This window comes from Schistocerca serialis, chromosome 12 (assembly GCF_023864345.2).
Source record: "Schistocerca serialis cubense isolate TAMUIC-IGC-003099 chromosome 12, iqSchSeri2.2, whole genome shotgun sequence".
Lineage (NCBI taxonomy): Eukaryota > Metazoa > Arthropoda > Insecta > Orthoptera > Acrididae > Schistocerca > Schistocerca serialis.
In genome coordinates this window covers 109,255,826-109,274,487 of record NC_064649.1, presented here as the reverse complement: position 1 = coordinate 109,274,487, position 18,662 = coordinate 109,255,826, and the positions used below count along the sequence as shown (strand labels likewise).

Below are 18,662 nucleotides of genomic sequence, written 5' to 3'. Positions count from 1 at the left end.
GTAAAATCGGGGTTTTACCGTATCATCCAGTAGTGTGTGTTATGCATGCAAAACCGAATAGAACAATAAATCCAAGTCAGCAGTTGTTCAGCATTTGTAATTTCTGTATTACATGTGCAGTTTCTTTATAAATTTTCTTTTACAGATAAAAATATAGCGATTTATACTTTTTCTATCATCTATCAGAAGGAATGCAAAATGGCAAGCCACAAGAACATCTAGAATAAAAATTTAAGAAACTGTCAAAAACAAAATTACAAAATAAATTCAATTTTAATCATAAACTGAACAACATTATGGTAACTTTCACAAAAATCAAACGATTTCAATGATTTTCTTGTAACAATATAGGTTAATAGAATATTGGTATCCATCGGTGAGACACATAAATGGCTCTGAATACCACAGAAACATTTCCATCAAAACTTCAGGCATCTGCTGTATAAAGGCACTCTAAGAGAAAACACTACGATTACAGCATTCCTCTTCACAAAAATGAATTTCTCAAGTGACTGAAGACTTTCTGAACATGCCATCTGCAGTTTTGAATGAAAAGTTATTTCCTAATTCTGAGCATAACTGGGAAAGCACACAGTACAGGTACAATGTTTGCAATACTGTAGTCTCCGACAATTGGCAGTGATAGTTTATTAACATTGACTAATAAAACTATTGCTTGAATGCTTTCAGAATTACATATATTAGTTTCTTATCAAATGTTAGACCAAAGATACAAAGTATTTTTGGAAGCTTTAAGTGAGCAAACTTGTAAATGTTTAATCCTAAGCATCAGAATCCAATATCTCTTTCTGAAAATAAAGTTGGTGAGGGAAATGACTATAGGAAAAATCCTTGGGGATTCTCATTATCTTGGTATTGGGCCATGGTTCAAACCATGTTTCTGTGATGGATGTTTTGTCTCCTGATGTTGGAGACATCAGATGTTGTAAAGACTCAGATAGTAGTTTCAAACTCAAACAAGCTCAGAAAGTGTATGTGTGTCCACACAACAGTCGGATTGTAACATCGTCGTGCCACTTCCTAAGATTGCAGAGTTGTGCTGGCGGGTGCTATGAAGGCTGTAGTGCAGAAGAGTTGGCACCGTTTTTTTCTTTATTTTAAGAGTAAGTGTCGTCTGGATGACAAAGATAAAACGACAATAGCAGACTAAGCACTGGGACTGGGGGAACTGTCCAATTTGTTTCTCAGATGGTACTGTTTCATCAAGGTCCAGTCATTACTATGCTATGTTATACAGGGAGACCATAGAAATTCAAAAGCACTTAGACAACTTTCACTAAAAAGGAGGACTGAAATTAGGAGTGTTGTAGCTCTTAGCACTAAAGAAACAAACAGCACCAACTCTTCCACGACTCTGTGATCTTTGGCAGTGGTTTGATGAAAAAAACAAATTGACCGATGTGTGGAGATGTAGAAACAGAAACAGTTCGGCTCACTTAGCTTGTTTGACTTCCCAACTGTTATGTGAGTTTTTATAGCTGCCAATTATATCTCCAGCATTAGTGAGTAACAGTGCCTGTGAAAGCCTACACCATCCGATTAAAGGAAAGAAGTCAACTGCCTAAACCAATTGTCGACTTTTCGGGTAACTCTTTGTTACACCTGCTGGCTATCACTGCCTTTCCATTTCTCACCATCCCCTCCACTGGATCTGGAGAGATGATCTCACTCTGATAACTCAAAGTCTGACAATTTACTGTAATTCTTTCTCCATATCACTATCACCACCCTCATAAAGACTGTTACAACTTCCTTTGTATGCACCGCTGCTTATATACACCAAATTTCTGTGGCCTATAGATAGTCTAACTCAGTCTAAGTACAATTTTAAAAAATTAAGCATTATGCACAATATTAAACCCAACTCCGCACCACAATTTTTGTACATAATACATCTCTCAACCTGCAATAAAGGAATATGAGCATGTACCCTGAGCGAACACCAAGTGTGCTGTAGTTGTGGACGTCTCAGTTCTTTCTAAAACAATAAATGTGACACCTACAATAGCAGCTGTAATGTTGTAAACATCACAACTGAAGGGAAGCAGTTGTTTGTGTGTGTGTGTGTGAGAGAGAGAGAGAGAGAGAGAGAGAGAGAGAGAGAGAGATAGATAGATATTACTATGAATTTTAATCAATCTTAGTGTATATAAAAGGGGGAAAAAAAGACTAATCAGAATGAATAATCCAAAATAATAATAATAATAAACAGTCTATCTGGACTGTTGTTGTCATTTACTGTACAATCTCTGTGGAACAGTCAAGTAGTGGGAAGAGCACTCAGCAGTCGGATTATGTGTACAATCTCTGTGGAACAGTCAAGTAGTGGGAAGAGCACTCAGCAGTCGGATTATGTCACAATGTGTGTGGGACACAGTAGCGTTTAGTGGCAAGACCTATCATTGTGTGTAATCTGGTGCCATCCTTCCCACTCTTTGCAACTAGAGCGACTAGCCACCACTTCTACACGAACGGCTATTTGCGCCTGTAATTCTCACCGGCAGCTGCAGAGGCGACCGTCGTGGGTAGTCTCGTGATGGCGACCGACAGTGGCCTCACCAGGTCGGGGCGACACACCTGGCGAGTCGTGCCGCAGCCAGGCGCGGATCCCGATCCGGGTGTCACTGACTGCTCATACTTGAACAGCACCTTCTCGTCCTTCGGTTTGACACTGACCTTTGTCAGCGTACACGATGGCAGAGGCGCGCCTTCGGCTGCCGCGTACAGTGTTACCGACTGCTCTCGCTTCTTGTCACTCTTCTCCTGCCCCGGGAGAAAACACTCGCTCCCACCAGCGTACCGCTCCCCTTTCACCTTAACGGCACCGTCGGGAGGTGTCGAAATGGCTGCCTGGTCATTCCCCAATTTCTCTTCACTTTTGGGGTTGTCACCTATAAAAAGATGAACCAGTTTGACTATAGGCTGCTGGGAGCGCTTCTCCCCCTTTTTCTCAAACAACTGCACATCAAAATAATAATTCACACAAACATAAAAAAAAAACATTTATCAGCAAAAAATAAATTAAAAATTCGATCATTTTGGGTTAGGCTTTACTGTGAATGTTATTGATGTCAAATTAAACAAGTAGTTTACTATTACCAGAATCTCTCTCTCTCTCTCTCTCTCTCTCTCTCTCTCTCTCTCTCTCTCTCTCTCTCAAAAGTTTGAAACATGTCACCTGATTATATATACCAGTAAGAAATTTAAGCTGTATAAACTTGACAAGAGGGACAGGGTATCACTTGAAACATTTAGTTCCACACGTATTCACAAACTCAAAGATCTCGACGATCCTTTAAAACTTATTCCAAAATAAGTAATGTTCTTATGCCACGTACTCTTTGCACTCTGAAATAATGTCTCTGTTTTGCTATACAATATGTTCCTTGCACCTAGAAGTTCCTAGACACCACTCTTCGTCTACAAAATATGCAAATTTACATGTGACATTTTAACAACAGAGGAAGGAGCCTGTGACCACTGGAGGTATTCTAATTAAGTTGCTTTATTTTCACCTTTAGACATATGCTTAGTTTTTAGTCAAAAACCTCCAAAGAGCCGTGTTCTGAAATAGTGTTTTTGTTTCTCCACTAGACAGTGCCACAAGTTAGCCCAAAATCGTAACACAACATTCACATCATACAAATATGTAAATCCGCCTGATGATGGGAGGTTTAAACCTTCGAAATGTGTTGTTGATATAAATAAACAGTGACTGGTAACAGTAAACTTGTTGTTTCATTCAAAACTTATAACTATTTTTGGAAGAGCCAACTAAAAAAACTACCCAGCTTCTGAGACAGGTAGCTAAATTAGGACTATTGTTCTTCATTGAAATCAGCAAGAGCTCACACACGGATGACATTAAGAAGAGGAAAAGTTCAGAAAGCAGAGAGAGAAGAATGGACAGAGATCAGTGTGGCAGAGAAAGAAGCTACAAGAACTCTAATCCAATACAATGAAAAAGTGTGCAAATTCACTACAAACATCTAAATTGGGAATCTTTAATTCGATGCAAAAAATTCAGACATTACTAGACAGTGAACTGATGTAATGTCTGCAGACAGACAGTCTGAAGATCACAAGAACAGGACCACTTATGAGGCTGGATTTTTGAGGACAAAAGAAACATTGGAAGATATTGGTACCCCAAAGAACAGGAGGTGCTTCACATAGAATATGAACAACTTCAGTGAAAACGTCTGAGCTGACAAGGAGAGAACCCCAGTGGAGGGTTTGACTTCTTGAATCCATCTATGCCGTTATATAGGTGGACCCTAATTTGCGAGTAATTGAGAAAAAATATTTTTGAATTTTACATGTGTAGCATAACTGTCATAGTGCAAGCCTCAAATGTGGGAGGTTGTGGATTCAAATCTCTTAATGTACTTAAGTGGAAGTTTCATACTTTCTACGATACGATTGGAGCCCTCACACCTGAAGATGATATAATGCATCGGCCTATACGATTTCGAAACAAACTGTTTCGAAACATTACATTGTTCTCCTTCATTTGTTTCAAAACTGCTACGTGTGAAATTTTTTATTTTTAAATCTTCATTGAAATTACTTTGATATTACCTTTATCCCATAAATTGGTTTATATGTAATTTTTTTTATTTCTATTCCTCTCTCACATCATTTTAATCACCCTATTAACTTTTTCAATTGCTCTCATCTTGTCTTTCTATGTTCTTTCTCCATGTGGAATCTTCATGCACGCGATTTTAATTATTTTCGAATATTAACATCGATTTAATTTCTTCCATTTTATCATCCCATATTTTTGTGCATGTTATTGCGTTCATTACTTCTATTCCTAATTTTGCTGTAACTCCTTTCTACTTATATTCCCTTCTTTTGTTTAAATCTTCATCTACATAATTTTGTCTATAGTACAATAAGAATTTAAATTTTAAATGTTTGTACATTTTTAACAAAAATTACATTCTGGACAATACTGCACAGTCATTATAAATACATTATTTAGTCTTTTGTTTTTGAACTGACAGATCCGCATTTTCAAGTATTTAAATTTTATGACAGTTAAATAAAAATAATTAAGTTCACATGCAGAAAGATTCCAACTGGAAAAAGAATGATGGGAAGAGAGAATGAGACCAATTTAAATAATTTTATAGGGTTATGAAAATGATGTAACAAAGGCATACAAACAAAAAAAGTTACATCTAAACCAATTAACTGAATTTAGAATAATGGCCAGAATCATTCTGATAAGGATTCAAAAACAAAAAATTTCAAAATACCTGATGTTTTGAAACCACATCTCACATATGAGGCTTCTACTATAATCAATACACTACACAGCCTGTAAGGTGTAGAGTATCAGGCAAAATCATGAATATTTTTAATATCAATTATTGGCAAACGAGCCCGTCAGGATGAATGGTTGCAGGGTGTGATACCTGGGACCTTAACCCACAACACTGCACAGATGGTTTCAGAAAGTAGATCCCACGGCTGGGGACATCTCCTCGTGAGAGGCCATTGCCTACATATTAAAATATTCCCAAATGTTTCAACACCAATTGTGCAAGATCTTTTCAGTGGTAAAAGATCAACAACACTGAGGGGGGCCCCAAATTTACACAGTCACATAGGGGGCATCACCATTTGTTACGATACCCACTGCAAGGTTCCTTCTCGCTGACACTGTCTTTCTCGATTTGAAAGTCATCCACTGTTGCTCTGTCAATGCAAAGTCCAATCTGCACTTTTGTAAGTTAATACTGTCTTCTTTTCTACTGAAATGATTATGTTATTTGCAGAGCTCAATGGCCTCTATACATGCCTCTCTTTGTGAACACACAGTAATGTGTCATCTGTGCTAAAAACAGTCATCTCACGGAATTTAATTTTGTGGTTTCTGTCTTGGTAAATGTGTTCAGCTACAGCCAATCTGTCAGTATGTCATACGTGGTAATTAATTTTGTGTTCAGCTAAGTGTTTGTTAATAAACTGCTGCCTACACTGTTCAAGAGGTACACACTGTCAACTGTGGGTATTTTGCTTCTTTCTTAGTTTTGCTGCCACAATTCCTGCAATTATGTAGTTCTACAGTGACTGCAGTTCTGACATAGCTGTTGCTGTTTACACAACTAGGAACAGGTAACAGTTAAATACTTGCAGTAACAATAACTTTTTTTTGTTTTGGGGGGACACACTGCTGACGTAACTGTCAAGAACGCGGTGCCATAACCCCGACTTTATGAAGGCAACAGTCATTTCTGAGGGGTCTGTCTGGGATCATCATTGAGAAGCAATCCAAGAGTCCATCAGGATTCCACAATGCAGCAGTCAAGATGCACAACCGGACGAACAAGAAAAGGTTGCCTCTCTTCATAGTCACTGTGCGAACGGCAAACGATGACACATACTCGGTGCGGACGCTTCTAGGCTTCCCAGTTGAGGTGCAGGTTCTTCCTGTCAACCTGGACACTTCACTGTCGTGCTACTAGGGCCAGGAAGAAAAGCATGTGGTGAAATATTGCCACAATGCTGCAAGATGCTTAAATGTGCAGGGAAGCATGACAGCCACACATGTACCACCAGCAGAGACGAACGACCAACCTGAGACAACTGCGGTGAACCAAACTGGCACAGCTGCCAGAATTCTGCTGAGTGTGGCAACATCAATTAGAAGATGAAGGGACCAGCCAGCGTCTCTCAATGTTGAAAAAGAGAATGTTGGAGGTGCAGGAATGGTTAGATCGCATGGCCAGCTGCCCACCCTGCCACTGAGAGTGATGGACTTTGAGGAGGAGGAGGAGGAGGAGGAGGAGGGGGGGGGGGGGCTGCCAAGCAGGGTTAGTCGACCTCTTCACTCCAAACGGCAAAGATTGTCACTACACGTTGCTGCATCAGAAACCAGCACAGCAGCAGGCCAAAAAGACGAAATCCACCACCAGAACCAGAACCACCACATCGATGCGGCTCTACAGGAGGCCAGGAGTTGCTTCAGGATGGTGCACCGTGCAGAGACGGAGGCCGCCTCCTGCAAGAAGCACACCTTAACTGGCAGTGACTTGAGCCAAGGGCAGTGAAAATGGATGTGCAGTCGTTCAAGGCAATGGCCTTCCAGAAGAACACACCATGCAGAACCAAAGCACGCAAACCAATAGGCAGAAAAAGATGATGGCAAACTGTGTCACACAAACAACATACGTCGCCAGAGGAGACATGGCGACAAGCACTGACAGGGAGGCACAAACCAAGGAGTCTGGCACCTGGCATGGAGATCTGATAAACAGGACATACTGGACCTGACAATTCCAAACTTGGAGGAACGACACAGCTGGCTGGAGATTTGGGCGAGGGGGGAAGGAAACTTAAGAAGAGGAGGGAAGAAAGCCATTGTTGCGGCGGCTCTTAACAGCAGCAACAACCACCACTTTCGCAGGCCATCTAGCCTAACTACCACAAAGTGTGATGGAGGAAATGGACCCACTATGCGGAGCTGGACGACGACACCAGTGCAGACAAACCAATATGTACACAATCTAGTACATCCCATGCGGATGTGCTAGAAAAAGTAAAAAGGTGGCAACACCAGCAACTCTGGCCGGGTTTTGCAGGTTTTACTCATATAGTGAATTCCGGAGCTGTCCCCAAAATTTCTGCAAATAAATTCCCAATTGGGAGAAATAAGACCCCTCCTCCCTTCTTTGCAAGAGATAATACAGACGTGTCCAAATTATTAGACTAAACGATTATTTTTTATACTCAAGTTTTCTCGTGTAAAAATAGGAGAGAAAAGTGTAATAATTGATTTGTTTTAATGGTTTGATTGATGCCACGAAATTTCCCTTCCAAGCAACTCACAGATCACCGATTTTTTCACAGTTGGTAACATTTGTTATTTTCCGTCCAAATGGTGTTGGTGTTAATTGTCGATGTATGTACTTTGAAACTGCGTTTACAGTAATGTTTTATGTTTCTGTAGTGTACTTCAGCTTGTTATTTATTCTATCAACTTCTTGCTACATTAACAAAACATTATATAATGTAGCTTGTGTACTTGCATGTTTTTAACCATAGGAATAAATCGTGGAGTTTCCAAAGAAAGTGAGGTTATGGGGAAGACAATAGATGTTTCACCTCAGGAAGTTTCATCTGTGGTAGCACTTCTTGCTGAAAACCATTATATACAGCAGGAAATTGATGACAGAACGACAATATCACAAAAAACTTTCAGCAGAGTCAAACTTTCAGTGCAGAAAGGTGGTGAATACAAGCCAAACAGGAAAGGAAAATGTGGATGTAAAGGGTAAATCAGTCCTAGAAAAATGAAAAGACTCTCAAACATGGCAACAATGAACCGTAAGCTTACTTCTACAGACATGAGCCATCAGCTGAAAGGTTTGGGTGTCGAAGTTTCACCCGCGACAGTGAGGAGATGACTGTTAGAATGTGGTTTAAAGACATGCCGACCAAGGAGAAACAGAAAATCACACCTGCCATGAAAACCAAAAGATTGCCAGTGGGCTAAACAACCTCAGGAGTGGACAAGAGAGGACTGGGCTAAGGTATGTGCAACAATATGGTAAATTAAGTGGGTCTGGTCACTAAGATTAGGGGTTTTAATTTGAAATTGTGATGTTTTATTGATACTGAAGAAATGCACATTTGAATTTTGGGACTGCAGAGGTCTCCTATGCTACTATTCCCAACTTTTCTAACTTGCAACCAAAGTGTTACCAAGTACTTGGAAGAAAAGCAACAAAGTGTTGCCCTGGCCAGGGAATAGTCCTGATATGAACCCAATTGAAAATTTATGGGACATTGTGAAACAGAGGATAGGAAATCTACAATTACCACCAAACAAGATCTCATGGAGAAACTGGAAGAATTCTGGTACCATCACAATGTCATGTGAAAAGTTAATAAAAACTATGCTAAAAAGCATAAAAAAAGGCATGCATACAAAGTACTGAATGTACACATATAATCTGTATGTGGATGTAAATATGTAATAAATGTAGAGTTTTGGGAAAAATGTCTTTAGTCTAATAATTTGAACACATCTGTAAATAAATGAAATCAAATAAAAAAATTCCCTAAAACCAAGATGCTTGAGCGGAGGAGAAATAAAAACTCTGAGGTTTGTCAATGACATTGTAATTCTGCCAGAGACAGTGAACAGTTATTGGAGTGGACAATATCCTGACAGGACGATAGAAGATGAACAACAGCAAAAGCAAAAAACGGGCAATGGAATGTAGTTTAATTAAGTCAGGCAATGGTGTGGTGGTTAGATTAGTACACTAAAAGTAGTAACAAGTTTTGTTATTTGGGCAGTAAAATAACCGATTGTCTGATGCAGAGGGGATATTAAAAGTAGATTGGCAATGGCAAGAAAAGCAATTCTGAAGAATAGAAATTTGTTAAAATCAAGAACTCTCGCTATAGATTTAAGTGACAGGAAGTCTTTTGTGAGGGAATCTGTCTGGTGTGTATCCTTTTATGGAGATGAAACACAGACCGCGGTGGGGGGGAAGGATTGGTTGTTACGACACATTCTGACACATCAATGGTTCACTAATTTAGTATTGAAGGAAACTGTGGGGTGAGGGGGGAATTAAAATCGTAGATTGAGACCATCAAGATGAATACAGTAAGCAAGTTCAGAAGGATGTAGGTTGTAGGAGATCATGGGATACAGAAGCATGGAGAGCTGCATTAAGCCAGTCTTCAGATTGAAGATGATGACGACAACAACAACAAAAACAACAGGTATAGGAGTTCAATGCCATGCACCAAATCACTAAGAAAGTTAAGTACATTTATTGTAAATATTTGAAGTTAATAAATAATATTTATGCTAGTGCTGCCATGTCACAGCAGTGTATGTTAAGATACTGATGGCGTTTGTATACTGCCGTCTTACAGACAATAGCAGAAATTTAATTTTCTGCTACCATGGATGTTTGGGCTGAATTTAAACAACATTTTGTTACAACAGCCCGACACTTCTTTTTTTATAAAAGAAGTTTCGAAGGGCAAAAAAATTCTTTATCTGACAACTGCACACGTCAAATTTTAAATAATGGCTGCTGTTATGGATCCAAAATTTTTCTATGCTTCTAGTCCTCAATGTGTTAAGTTTAGAATGAATGTCAAACGATCAGATTTAAGAAATTCATTGCACATTCTCACACAAAACATAACTCATCTTGCGTAAAAGGGAACTTAACTTTGAAGGGAACTGTTAAATTACTTTACATAATATATTACATTTTGCAGTGACACCGAATGTGTTGTTTATATCCTTCCAGTGTGCCAATACAAGTCATTTTACATTTATTAGTCCTCAATTCCTTTACATTCATTAGTCTTATAAATGAACTCCACGTATTTACACAATAAGTCTATAGAATGTTGTCAACAGCAGCACTACTGATTACCGTAACTCTTGTTATAAATTGTATAAAGGAGAGTTAGATTCTATTAAATGACATAACTATATAATAGATTTGCCCTGAACATATAATTAAAATTACCTCTTAGCACTACAGTAGGTACATATGACAACATTTGAACTTTAATAATGCATAAAATTATTTCATAAAAAACCATGAATCATAAGAGGGAGGCCACTGTATCATGAATTCAAACTTCCCATCAATTCTACTTCTGCAGCACAATCTTCAAAATGCTAACCACCACAAAATCAGAGGCTGTACTTTGTATTACTTCTTAATATAAATGGCAACTCTGGCTTCCACTTCACTTCCGAGAGTAGTTCGTGGTCCCAACAAAACTGCATAACCACACTTAATAAATAGAGAAATGAGTTGCAGCCATTTTGCGTGCATAAATTCGCATTCGATCCATCAGATTGCCTGGGATTTCCACCAGTGATCAGCAACCAATCTTTGCGATATACCCACACACATGCAATCACCGACGTGATCTGTCGCCCCCGTGACAGGTCATTGCAATCCGTCAGTTGTGCATGGTGCCATGGTGCCCTTCAGAAATATGAACAGTTGTGACATCAAGCTTGTCGAATGCAATTTATCGTTATGAAGTACTGCATAGTTTTCATCCTAAAGCCTTTGAAACATTTTGCTGTCAGCAGACGCTTGTGTGGGCACTGTATTTTGTTGTTGTGCATTTTCTTTGGGACTGAAGTTTCATTTTCATACTATTCTCTCATTTATGTTTCACTGCTGCAGTAGCAGTCCAGTCTAACAAAAATTTAACACATGACTAAAACAATGAAAATTCCTGGAATTCTAAAAAAAATTGAGTGTTTTTTCCCCAGATGAAAATATTCCTGGGTTTTTCCCCAGTTGTCCCATAGCATATACATCCTGCTCAAACACAACAACTTCTCATTTTACAATTTATGAAAGTTCCCAAAGTTAAGAGTAATCAGTTTTTTTTGCCTTTCCTATAATAATTAGTAATAAAAAATTAATATTATTATTTTTATTTATTATTATTATTTAATTTCTTTTTGTACAAATTACAATTCGAAACAATGCTCCTCGTGTGTGAGATTGATGATGTAAGTAACTTCTGCAATGTGCATTATTTCCAGTTTCGTATGCAGAAGATTAATCCTGCAACAATAACATAAACGTGAGGCCTAATGAGCACCTTTAAAAGCAGCCATGAATACTGAAAACTGAATCTGCTTGAATTTCCTATCCAGTTTTGATCACAACCAACAAAAATTGGTGACGCATCACTCAACACGTATAAAAACATGAGGAACTTCAGATTCCAGAAAATGTAAAGTCTGTTTCCTTGATCTAGTGAGCTTATAAAGTTGTATAATCATAAAAGGATCTATATGTATATATCATATGTATATATGTATATACCATTACATGTAATTAAATACCCTGTCCCATAATGTCCACAGCAGAAATAGACTGAAGAGACAAAGAAACTGGTACACCTGCCTAAAAATGTGTAAGACCCCCGCGAGCATGCAGAAGTGCTGCAGCACAACATGGCATGGGCTTGACTAATTTCTGAAGTAGTGCAAGCATCATGACTCCTGCAGGGCTGTCCATACATCTGTAAGAGTACGAGTGGGTGCAGATCTCTTCTGAACAGCAAGTTGCAAGGCATTCCAGATATGCTCAATAATGTTCATGTCTGGGGAGTTTGGTGGCCAGCGAACGAGTTTAAACTCAGAAGAGTGTTCCTGGAGCCACTCTGTAGCAATTCTGGACATGTTAGATGTTGCATTGTCCTGTTGGAATTGCTTACGTCCATCGGAATGCACAATGGACATGAATGGATGCAGGTAAACAGACATGATGCTTACGTACGTGTCACCTGTCAGAGTCACGCCCCACACCATTACAGACCTCTACCAACTTGAACACTCCCCTGCTGACATGCAGGTCCACGGATACACAAGGTTGTCTCCACACCCGTGCACATCCATCCTCTCGATACAGTTTGAAATGAGACTTGTCTGACCAGGCAACATGTTTCCAGTCTTCAATAGTCCAATGTAGTTGCTGACGGGCCCAGGAGAGGCGTAAAGCTTTGTGTCTTACAGTCATCAAGGGTACACGAGTTGGCCTTTGGCTCCGAAAGCCCATATGATGATGTTTCATAGAATGGTTTGCACGCTAACGCTTGTTGATGGCCCAGCATTAAAATATGCAGCAATTTCCAGAAGGGTTGCACTTCCGTCACACAGAACGATTCTCTTCAGTCATTGTTGGTCCCGTTCTTGCAGATCTTTCTTTGGCCGCAGCAATGTTGGAGATTTGATGGTTTACCAGATTCCTGATATTCATGGTACACTCATGAAATGGTCATACAGGAAAATCCCCACTTCATTGCTATTTCGGAGATGCTGTGTCCCATAGCTTGTGTGCCGACTATAACACCAGGTTCAAACTCACTTAAATCCTGATAACCTGCCATTGTAGCAGCAGTAACCGATCTAAACAACTGTGCCAGACACTTGTCGTCTTATACAAGTGCTGCCGACGACAGCGCCGTATTCTGCCTGTTTACATATCTCTCTATTTGAATACGCATGCCTATACCAGTTTCTTTGGCACTTCAGTGTAAATTTAGATGCAGTTCAATAATGTGTCCTACAATGTCCACACCACAAATAAATTATCTAATATACTTACTTTATTTTATTCTCACGCACAACTAATTCACATTCAATGGTAAACAGTATAAACTGGGTGCAGGTCTACAAATGGAAAGTCCGATCAGTAGTAACTTAGCTAAAATCTTCAACGATACTCTTGAAAATAAACTTTCAAACAGTATAGCTGTACACTACTGCAATTACGTACATGACAGATTCGTAGTACTGAAGAAGCAACTGTAATTTTACTAAGTAGGATCAATAGTATATATATAAAATAGTTATGGAAAGTAAAGACACACTGATTTGCAGGCTGGGGGGAGGGGGGGGTCGATATATATATAAACAAAGATGATGTGACTTACCAAATGAAAGTGCTGGCAGGTCGACAGACACACAAACAAACACAAACATACACACAAAATTCAAGCTTTCGCAACAAACTGTTGCCTCATCAGGAAAGAGGGAAGGAGAGGGAAAGACGAAAGGATGTGGGTTTTAAGGGAGAGGGTAAGGAGTCATTCCAATCCCGGGAGCGGAAAGACTTACCTTAGGGGGCAAAAAGGACGGGTATACACTCGCACACACACACACACTCATATCCATCCACACATATACAGACACAAGCAGACATATTTAAAGGTCTTTAAATATGTCTGCTTGTGTCTGTATATGTGTGGATGGATATGTGTGTGGGTACGAGTGTATACCCGTCCTTTTTTCCCCCTAAGGTAAGTCTTTCTGCTCCCGGGATTGGAATGACTCCTTACCCTCTCCCTTAAAACCCACATCCTTTCGTCTTTCCCTCTCCTTCCCTCTTTCCTGATGAGGCAACAGTTTGTTGCAAAAGCTTGAATTTTGTGTGTCTGTCGACCTGCCAGCACTTTCATTTGGTAAGTCACATCATCTTTGTTTTTAGATATATATTTCCTACGTGGAATGTTTCCCTCGGTTATATATATATATATATATATATGTGTGGTGGAGGGACAATGTAGATGGCCCGGGTTGTGAAGTAGCCAATGAAATCAACCGTGTTTGTTATGTTCGGCTGCACGTTGTGCGGCAGAGTGCTCCATTTTGCTCCCGGCCATAGCTGGGCGGTGACCATTCGTACTGGTACACAGCTGGTTGGTAGTCATACCAACATCAAAAGCTGTGCAATGACTGTATCAAAGCTGGTACACAACAGGACTGCTTTCGATAAGCCTGTGAGAGGACAGGAATAGGAAGTACTGGGTGGGTGAATTGGGTCTTCCATAGGGATATGATCCCTGTGAGAAGGGGTTGGGATTGGAAGTGGCATAGGGACTAGGATTTTGGTAGGTCAGAACACCATAGGAGTTTGAAGGGTCTGCGGTAGAATCTCCCTTGTCTCAGGGTATCACGATATACAATCAAAGCCCTGACAAATAATGTTGTTCGGCTGCTCCAGTCTGGGTGGCAATGGGTGAGAAGAGTGGTGCTCCTTTGTAGCTGATTCTTGGGGCTAGCGGGAGGATTGGAAACAAATTTCCCTTGTCATATCCTCACACAGCCCAAATCCTCCCACCGTGTGCAAGAACCATCTAGAAACGAGTGTCCCTTTCATCACACAATACCACCCCCCCTCGCTGGAACAACTGAACCACATCCTTTGCCAGCTGTTGGGGATTATCTTATGTCGATTGGACTATATTCTTATTCATAATTTTGTATAATCCTTCATCTCTAATCACCATCTTTCTGAATATCCTTCAGAATCTTACTCTGAGGATTTAACTTCATCTCGAAGAAACCACAGACAGTTGACAGAGGGATGTCTTTTTAAGAATTTCACTGACTGCAACCACAGATTGCCTTAAACCTCAACATAGATTGTTAACCATCTGGGTCCACCTAGTATCATTACTTAAATCGTAAATACAAAATTCTAATTATGGCTCTTCAAGAAATTAGGAACACTGATCAAGATCCTATGGAATTGCAAGGATACCAACTTTATAAAGGAATACCAGGAAAAATACATCACGAGAAAACTGTCCATATTCCTTTTTTTAAATTGGATTTTTGTGGCAAACAATAAAGCCACTGCAACTTCTTAGGTCGGTGACTGCAGTTAAATTTTAACATACATAAAATTACATATACAGTATTCTGTGTGTCAGCTATATCCCCATTTCTTGTAGGTAACCATTGATTACGTTGTTCTCACTCATCAATGTTTTAAAATTTGTTTGCAGTGGAGTCTTCAGTTCTGTGAGGCTTTTAAAGAAGTTTATTTTAATATGGAGCATAAATGGAACATCCCAAAATGGTGATCAGGATCTCCATCGTCTTCTGGATGTTCACTGCATGTGGGAGAATCTATCATACCTGGTCCACTTGTTTGACACTTTCTTTTGCAAGACCATGTACTATTCAATTATGCCAAATACCTGAGAACCCCTTTACCACATTAAATGTACGGATTTATTTTCATTGTTGGCTTTCTTATTAAACTCACCACACTGTAGATACAACTGTGATCATCTTTCCACTATCAATGCTCAAATTACTCCAAGGCACTTCTAGAATCAGTCAGAATTATTGTTTTATTCACTTTTTCTGTTCCAAAGTTAACGGCTTCTTTAACAGCTGTTTATTCTGCAGTGTAAATACTTCTTAATGGTGGTAATAAAAGATGTTTAGCTATCTACACAACCTACGATAATAAAATGTGCAACCAACTTCCTCATGAGATTTGCATCTGTCAGTATACATACCTGGCCATTTGTTTTTCAGGCAATTTATTACTTCCCTATTACCCTATTCTGACTACTAGCTAAAAACTTCAGGTTGGCAGACAGTTGTTTCATATTCTTTACTGAACATTTGTATTGTTTGGTTCTCCATGTCAAGAGGAAATGAACTTTAGTAAATTTCAGAATAAATGACTATGCGTTTATTGCCCAGGCTTGTAACTGTAACTTTGAAATCTGCAAATAACATTTACACAATTATTAAAACACGCATGCACACACATGAATGCACGCCCCCCCCCCCCCCCCCCCACACACACACACACACACACACACACAAACACACACACACACAAACTAGAACCCTGAGACACAGAACAAAAAATTCTGGGATCTCCTGGATTAAATATAAATGAAAAAACCTGGAAATGCCCCAACTTCAGGGAAGACAAAGGTTAGCTAGGCCACATCTGCATGGATAAAGTCATAAGGGCAATAAGCACAGGATTTGACTACTAAATTGTAAAGACCAAAATAAAATTAACCCCTATGGTAAGAGGAAACCTCAAAATAAAAGCAGGAGAAAATTCAACTGAAGCAAATTAATAAAAAAAATACTGAATACTACATTAACTGTGGGGGAAGCTACCAAACACTAAATCACTACAAGAATTGACCCTCAAAAATTTTGTAGTAGAAGAATTAGCTCCAATTAATACCAGGGAAAAAACATTGCTGGCAAAATGAAGAAAATGACCAGGCTGTAAAGACAAGACACAAAGCTTGGATAAACCATCACGCCCAGAACCCAGAAGAAACATATTTATTGATGATAATAATAATAATAATAATAATAATAATAAAGCATCCCATCCCTAAAATAATCAGACGAACAAAACATAAACATTTTTAAAATGTCCTACAGAGGATGGACAAAATTTTTAGGAAAAAGCAATCTTGAGATTATTACAAAAAGTTCAGCAATTATCTTTAAAAAATATGAACCCCCAGCATTAATGCAGAGAGATAAATAAGAAAAGTTAGCACACTGTAACCAAGAAAAAGGAGATCTTCACATGGACAATCAAAAAAATTATAAATAGCTATCACCTGCTAGAAACATTTTCAGTAATTGTGGACATGTCCATTTCAACCACCCTTGATCTCTCATATCACCCAACGATCAGTGAGGTAGAACTCACAATCAGAGAGCAAGTATATAACATGCAGTGAAGCCTGGAACCATAGAAAACCAGGAAAAATTCAGGAAAACTGCAATACTAAATATTCACAAACATCTAGTTCAAATGTGGATCAGAGAGAGAATTTCAGAGCACTGGACCACAGGAATAATCCAACTATTGTTTAGAAAAAGGAGATAAAACCAGTCCACATAATTATAGAGGAATAATCCTTGCCGACTGCACATACAATTTTTTGCCGTATAATTTACACCAAGATCAAAAACACACTGTAACTGTAAGCTGGAGAATGCCAAGGAGGATTTCGCCCATACAGAAGCTGCACAGACCAAATTCTCTGTCTGACACCAACAAACCAGTATTACAAGTACAGAAATAAACAGCTCTTCATTTAATTCATAGCTTTCAAAAATGCGTATAGTAGTATTCACACAGCCAGACATCTAAGAATTGTCACATCATATTGCCTTCATCCGAAATTAATGAAAAAACACCAAATTAAGTTTAAGAAATAGAAATTCCCACATGAAGTTCAGAGAAGACATTTCAAATGCTTTCACAATAAGAACCAGTCTCAGATGAGGAGATGGATTACCCACAATGCTTTTCAATGTAGTTCTTGATTGTGTAATGAAGATTTGGAAGAAAGAAAACTTGTTGCAATCAAAATTGGGTTTGTGGATGATTTAGTTATCTTTAGCTCTTGACATGGAAGAAGTTCATACCCAGATCACCAGTCTCCAAAAAGTCACCTTAAAAATAGGATTATACGTACCCTATAAGTAAAGCTTTCATGAACAACCAAAAGATTAACATGGTTTTACAGTATAAAGGAGAAAGAAACAATAATACAGAGAGTAAACAAAATGATATAATCTCAATTTCTAAACTGATCAATGTATAACATGAAACACTTTTCACTAGATACAAAGATCACACACTACGAAACTGTAACCCTACTGGCAGCCACTTACGCTTTGAACCCCTGTACCAACTTAAAAATGAAAGAAGAATCATCAGAATTTGGAAAAAGAAAAAATACGAAGTCAAAGTAATCTGGAGAATCATCTCCAATGAAACTACACTATCAATCAAAAGTTTTCGAACGCCATGGAAATGAGATTAAAAAAGAAAGCTGGTCATCAGATTCGAATATGAATTAGCTATAGTGTTCCCCCAGTGTAATGCTGAATATAATGTTTAAGAGTAGCGTGCCACACTTTTAAAAATGAAATCATTCAAAACATAGCTTTTCGCTGTTCAGGATCCAAGCATTGCATGTTGTTAATTTTGTATAGTGGTGGCATAATATAACCTTTCCTCATTAGATGGCTTTCATAGGATGTCAACAAATCTGTAAACACATATACAGATGAGAAAGGGGCATGTAGTTATGCATGAGATATCAAAGAGTGAACTTCAGTGAGTGCCCAGTGTAAACATCGATAATGGGACAAAGAAAGGAGCTTTGAACAGAGAAATGTTCTGCAATTGCATCTTTACGTGCAGCCTGTCTTACTATGCAACAAATAGCACATTCAAATATTTCCTAGAGACGTGTCCATTATACCTTACAGAGGCATGTGTATATCCCCCAGAATATAGACCAAACTCAATAGG

The 18,662-nt window shown here is 38.8% G+C and overlaps 1 protein-coding gene across 7 annotated transcripts in view; it reads right to left on the bottom strand.

Moving 5' to 3' along the window:
• LOC126428302 (lysine-specific demethylase 4C-like) overlaps positions 1-18,662 on the bottom strand; it is a 383,324-nt gene that overhangs the window by 230,939 nt on the left and 133,723 nt on the right. For all 7 annotated transcript variants that reach the window (XM_050090225.1, XM_050090224.1, XM_050090228.1 and 4 more), the window contains one exon: positions 2,520-2,912. In XM_050090225.1, coding sequence (XP_049946182.1) covers positions 2,520-2,912 — 393 coding nt within the window. The remainder of the gene's footprint in view (positions 1-2,519; positions 2,913-18,662) is intronic.